At 49.4% G+C, this 4,840-nt stretch overlaps 1 protein-coding gene across 1 annotated transcript; it reads left to right on the top strand.

Annotated features, from left to right (window-relative positions):
• The first annotated feature begins 517 nt into the window (after positions 1 to 517).
• On the top strand, positions 518 to 2,614 carry LOC132649903 (PWWP domain-containing DNA repair factor 4-like). The gene has a single exon (XM_060374687.1). The coding sequence runs from the start codon at positions 518 to 520 to the stop codon at positions 2,612 to 2,614; it is 2,097 nt and encodes a 698-aa protein (XP_060230670.1).
• The last annotated feature ends 2,226 nt before the right edge of the window (positions 2,615 to 4,840 follow it).

Here is a 4,840-nt window from a genome sequence, read left to right as displayed (position 1 = left end):
GGTTGGCAGAGCAGGACTAGCTCCATAGCAAAGAGAACAATGAGGCTTCCTTGGCAAAAGAATCCCAGGGTGGGCAAGAAAATGCACAGCCCTTTTAATGACATCCACCTCTCTGGGACAAAGTTAAACACTCCAGATTTGGGGTGGGGAACAACATTATTACAACTGTTTCCCATCTGCTCTGGACCTTTTGCATATCTTCTCCCACATCTGTAGAACAGGCTTTGTGAGCTCCCTTGATTACCCTTGCCTCACCTGACCACGTTGATGTGTCCATGCTGGCTAAAGCCTATTTATTTCCTTCCTAATGCAACTCTGCTTCCTTCTCCCACCATGCAGGGGAAGCCCACATAACCCTGAGGGAAGTCAGCTCCAGCTCCTCCACCAGAATCTGGAAGGAGGCCAGTAGCACAGGCAAGAGAGCCTGGCCAGAGACAACTGCCAGGCAGTCACTGTGCCCACCATAACCAAGGTGCTCATCCTGTAGTGATCAGCACAGACCCACAGTACTGTCATCATGAACTCTGCAGAGTATGTGCTGTGTGGCTGGAAGGGTCAGCTGTGGCCTGCAAGGGTGTTGTCCAGACCCAGGACATCAGCCCATAGTAAGAGGAGAGGGGCACCTTTCCTGGAGGTGCAAATCTTGCCTATGGGGGAGAAGACAAGAGTGAGGAGCACCAAAGCAAGGCCACTAACCAAGTCTGAAATTGTGAACCTTGCCTCCATGGCAGGGCAGGAGTCACAGGGCAATGGCTCACCAAAGCAGACCAGAGCATACAGAAGAGCCCTCAAGGTGGCTCTCGATATCCTGGGGGAGGGAGGCTGTTTGCAAGGTGGAAGGAAAGGTGGCCAAAGAACCAGCACAAGAACAGCTCCTCAAAAGGTTCCAAAAGAGCAGGCCAACTCCAAACGACGTCCTCGCTTTCGGCTGCGTGTGCGCCTGTGCTTCCAAAAGCAAAACCAGAAAGGCCAAGAGCTCTCCCAGAGGAGTCCTGGAAAGCAGCGACAACCCCTGGGTCCTGCGTTGCCAATGGGCTCACAGAAAGTGCCCACAGTGAAAGGTGGAAAAGCCCAGGCACACACTGCTGTTGGGCCTCCACACTTTGAGATGAAACAGAATGTCCTAAGAGGCCTCAGAGTACGACTACGTCACCCAACGCCTGAAGGAAATTCTGGTGGTAATGCATGGAGGAAAAAGCTGAAGACCTCCAAGCCCACATCTTTGACTGCCCCGGCCTCCACACAGAGTGTCCAGGCTAAGAAAGAGCAGCAGGTTGCCTCTGGGTCACTGAGGTGCATCTGGTCCTCGCCCAAAGCCCTCAAGCAACAAGCACGTTTTGCTGACATACACACCCAGGCTACTGGAGTCCAAAGGAAGACTGCCATCCCTGAGAACAAGGAGGACCATGGCCCGGGCACCCTGAAACCAGCTGCAAACTGGGCATCGGCAGCTTGCATGCCTCCAGTCCAGAGGTTGCGAAGATCTTTCCGCATTGCTAGCAGGAAAAGGAAGATCCATGTGCTGAGTCCACATTGTAGGGTGCCAGAACAGGAACCTTGTGCTCACTCAAAGGTGACTAAGACCAGGTTCAAGAACCGGGGTTCCAATATTCAAGAAGCAGGCCAAGCTGCCAAGGTGGCTTCTGCCCAGCAACAGAATACCATTGAACGAGGAATGTTGGTCTGGTTCAAATTTCAAGACCTTCCTTTCTGGCCAGCAGTGGTAAAGAGTGTCAGCCAAAATGACAAGATGGCGAGGGTGCTGTTGATGGAAGCTAACATGCAGTTTGAGCACAAGGGTGTCTGTGTCCCTCTCCAGAAGTTGAAACACCTGGACTGTGGAGAAAAAATATCACTCATAAGAAGAGCCAGCAGAGTGTACAGCCAGGGCATCAGCTGGTGCCTCACAGTGATCGACCACTACAGAGAGGGCCTGGCCAGTGGCGGCTACCTGGGCTCCTTTATGGACTATTATACCGCCCAAGTCAGTTACCCGCTAAGGAGGGCCGTCCAGCAAGGAGACCTGCACATTGATTTCCCTAAGGTGAGCTATGTAGACCTGGAAGATTGGGAAGAGGAGACTGCCCCGGGTGGGAAAGGGCCCCTCAAGAAACTTCTGCCTGACCGTATGAGGGCTGCTTGGGACAGAGCCAACCAGAAGCTCGTGGACTTCATAGTGAAGAGAAAGGGGGCCGACCAGCACCTGCGGGAGATTGTGCAGGGCAGAAAACCGTCCAGGTGGGTGGACAATCTTTGGAAATCAAGGGGGGAAGTCGTCTGTATTGAGACCTACCTGGAGGATGATGACCAGTTGCATCTTGTGGCCAGGCATTTGCAAGAAATATGCAAGGAAGCAGATGAGGCTCTGCTCTCCCTGACTAGAGGAGATAAAGTGCGGTTTACCATGGAGGTTCTTCTTCCAGAAGCAATCATCTGCTCCATCGCTGCCCTGGATGAGCTCAGCTACAAAGAAGCAGAAGAGAAGTACCTGCATGGCCCACCAGTGCACTACCGTGAGAAAGAGCTCTTTGAAAAGAACCTCTTAAAGGCAGCCCGGAAGAGGTCAGCAGCCAGTACTTGGGCTGCCAGGGCCCCTCATGCACCCATTCCTTAGAAGGGTGCTCACTGCTATGAGCCATCACCCCTGCAACTCCCAAGAGAGGAGACCGGAAGCAACTCCAAAGAGGAACATCTGGGAGACTGTGGGGTGTACTTTGGGCACTGAGACAACAGCTCGCTGAGTGTTTCTTTCCCCACCTTGAAATAAACATTTTCTTTACTGCTTGACAGTGCAGATGTCTAGATGGGCTGTACAGACAGACAGATTCTGTTAGCTTCAGGCCAGGCCAGCCCTCTTTGGCCTGTGCCTAGGTGTGCCCATGTCCTGTGGTTGCACCTCCCTAGAACCTTTCCAGCGCTGCGTGGAGCATTGGCTAGCTAGACATAGCCTTGCCCTCTCTGCAGTTTCCCCACGTACCCAGCCAGCACATCATGTTCCTGACGACACCCTGTCTCTGACTTCCCCACAATTCCTGTCCTTGTTTCTCTAGGGTGCTATGGATGGGGCCACCTTAGCTTCCACTAATTTCTCCATTGCTCCCTTCTTCACTCACTCACAATGAAGAAAAGGAACAGACATGTGTACTGAGGCAGTTGGTTTAAGTCAGAGAAAGGAAGTGAATGTGATCCTGGAGATATTCTGATTTTGAAGAACATAGTGTATTGCACCTTACAGCTTCTCTCTCCCTCTTTCTCTCTCTCTCCCTCCCTCTCTCTATTCTTCCCTCTCTACTCTTTCTCTCTCTCATCTTTCTGCAACCTCCTTCTTCCCTTTCTCTCTCTTTCCCTCCCTGCCTTCCTCCCTCTCTTTCTGTATGTGTGCACAAGTGTGTAGATGTCATAGGTCAAAACCTGGTGTCTCTTCACTTATTCTCTCTGCTTTTTGAGACAGGATCTCTGATTGAACCTGTTGCTCACTGATTGTGCTAGAAGGGGTATCCAGGCAGCTCTTTCTATCCTCCTGTTTCTGTCGCCCCAGTGCACAGATTAAACAGGCCTGTCCATATATTTTCTTTTAAATGAGTACTGGATGGTGAACTCATGTTTTCACCCCATGCAGGATACACTTTATATTCTCAGCCATTCTCCAGTCCCACAGAGACTACTTTCTCTTAATGAGAAAGGTCTGCCAATCTCATGGGCTGACTGTCTGCAGCAGCAGACACTACTATCTCTGCTTTTCTCACATTCCTGAGATCAAAGACTTCTGGTGTTGGCCAGAAAGGGGAGAGCGGCCTTTCATTCCTTGGAGTCACTGACAAGTTGGGTGCATTGATGAGAAGCAGGCTTGCCATACCTCCCAGACTGTCCTGTTTCCCCCTCTTGGATCATAGTCCTTGATGTGTATTCTAGGTACACATGAATCAGTCCCTCTTTAGACCACGAAGTACAACTGTATAAGTACCTGAGTGCACTGTCTCCTAGTTTTCTGCCAAATCCCTGTAAATGTCCATTTGTCCTCCAGCCTATGTCCCTGAATACATGATACCTGTTCCCTTCCTGTTGCACTGGAGAATGGTGAACATTAGGCCTTGATACTAATTAGTGCCATTCCTTTGTGCATCCAGTGGGCTGCTCCCTGTGCAAAAGTGCAAGAATGACACAGATGCTTGTATTCCCAGTAGTGGGGGGACAAAGACAAGAACACTGAGGCTTGCCAACCAGCCAGTATAGCTGCATTGGCAAGCTTCTTGTTCTGTGAGAGATCTTGTAGAAACAATAATAAAACAACATAAAAAAACCTTAACGTGGACAGAAAATGAGGAAGACTTCTAATGTCTTCTGGCTTCACGTTCAGGTGCAAATAAAAATGACAATGTACACACACCAAAAATATCTTAAGTGAAGAAGACTTTTAAATGACATCACATTTTTTCTTTGCTATGAGCCATCTCTCTATGAAATCCTCCAAGACTGTATAATTCAATCCTCCTTGCTTTTTAAAAGTATATAAATCATTGACACCTCCTTTATTCCTACTTCTGACTCCATCTAGGATAGGAATTAATAACTCCAATCTGTTAATCGCTTTTCCAGGAGAAGCCAATGTCTACGCTCTTTTTCTTCTATATACCCAAGCACCATGCCATTGCAGTTCTCAGAGGCTTCATGTCAGACATAGTCTCTCCTGCATTGTCAGCCTCTTCTAGGACTTTAAATGCCACTACCCCTTTTGTATTATGTTCTGACAACAAAACCCTCTGTCCTCACCTTCTACCATTTCTGTGCCCTAAAAGTACTATTTCCCCTGCCTGCAGCATCCTCTTTCAAAGCTAAAAGT

This window comes from Meriones unguiculatus, chromosome X (assembly GCF_030254825.1).
Source record: "Meriones unguiculatus strain TT.TT164.6M chromosome X, Bangor_MerUng_6.1, whole genome shotgun sequence".
In the NCBI taxonomy this organism is placed as follows: Eukaryota; Metazoa; Chordata; class Mammalia; order Rodentia; family Muridae; genus Meriones; species Meriones unguiculatus.
The sequence above is the reverse complement of the archived record's forward strand: the minus strand, read 5'-3'. Positions and strand labels throughout refer to the sequence as shown.

Excerpts from the sequence above, each read along its gene's own strand:
- LOC132649903 (XM_060374687.1), top strand. The coding sequence starts at position 518 with ATGAACTCTGCAGAGTATGTGCTGTGTGGCTGGAAGGGTCAGCTGTGG.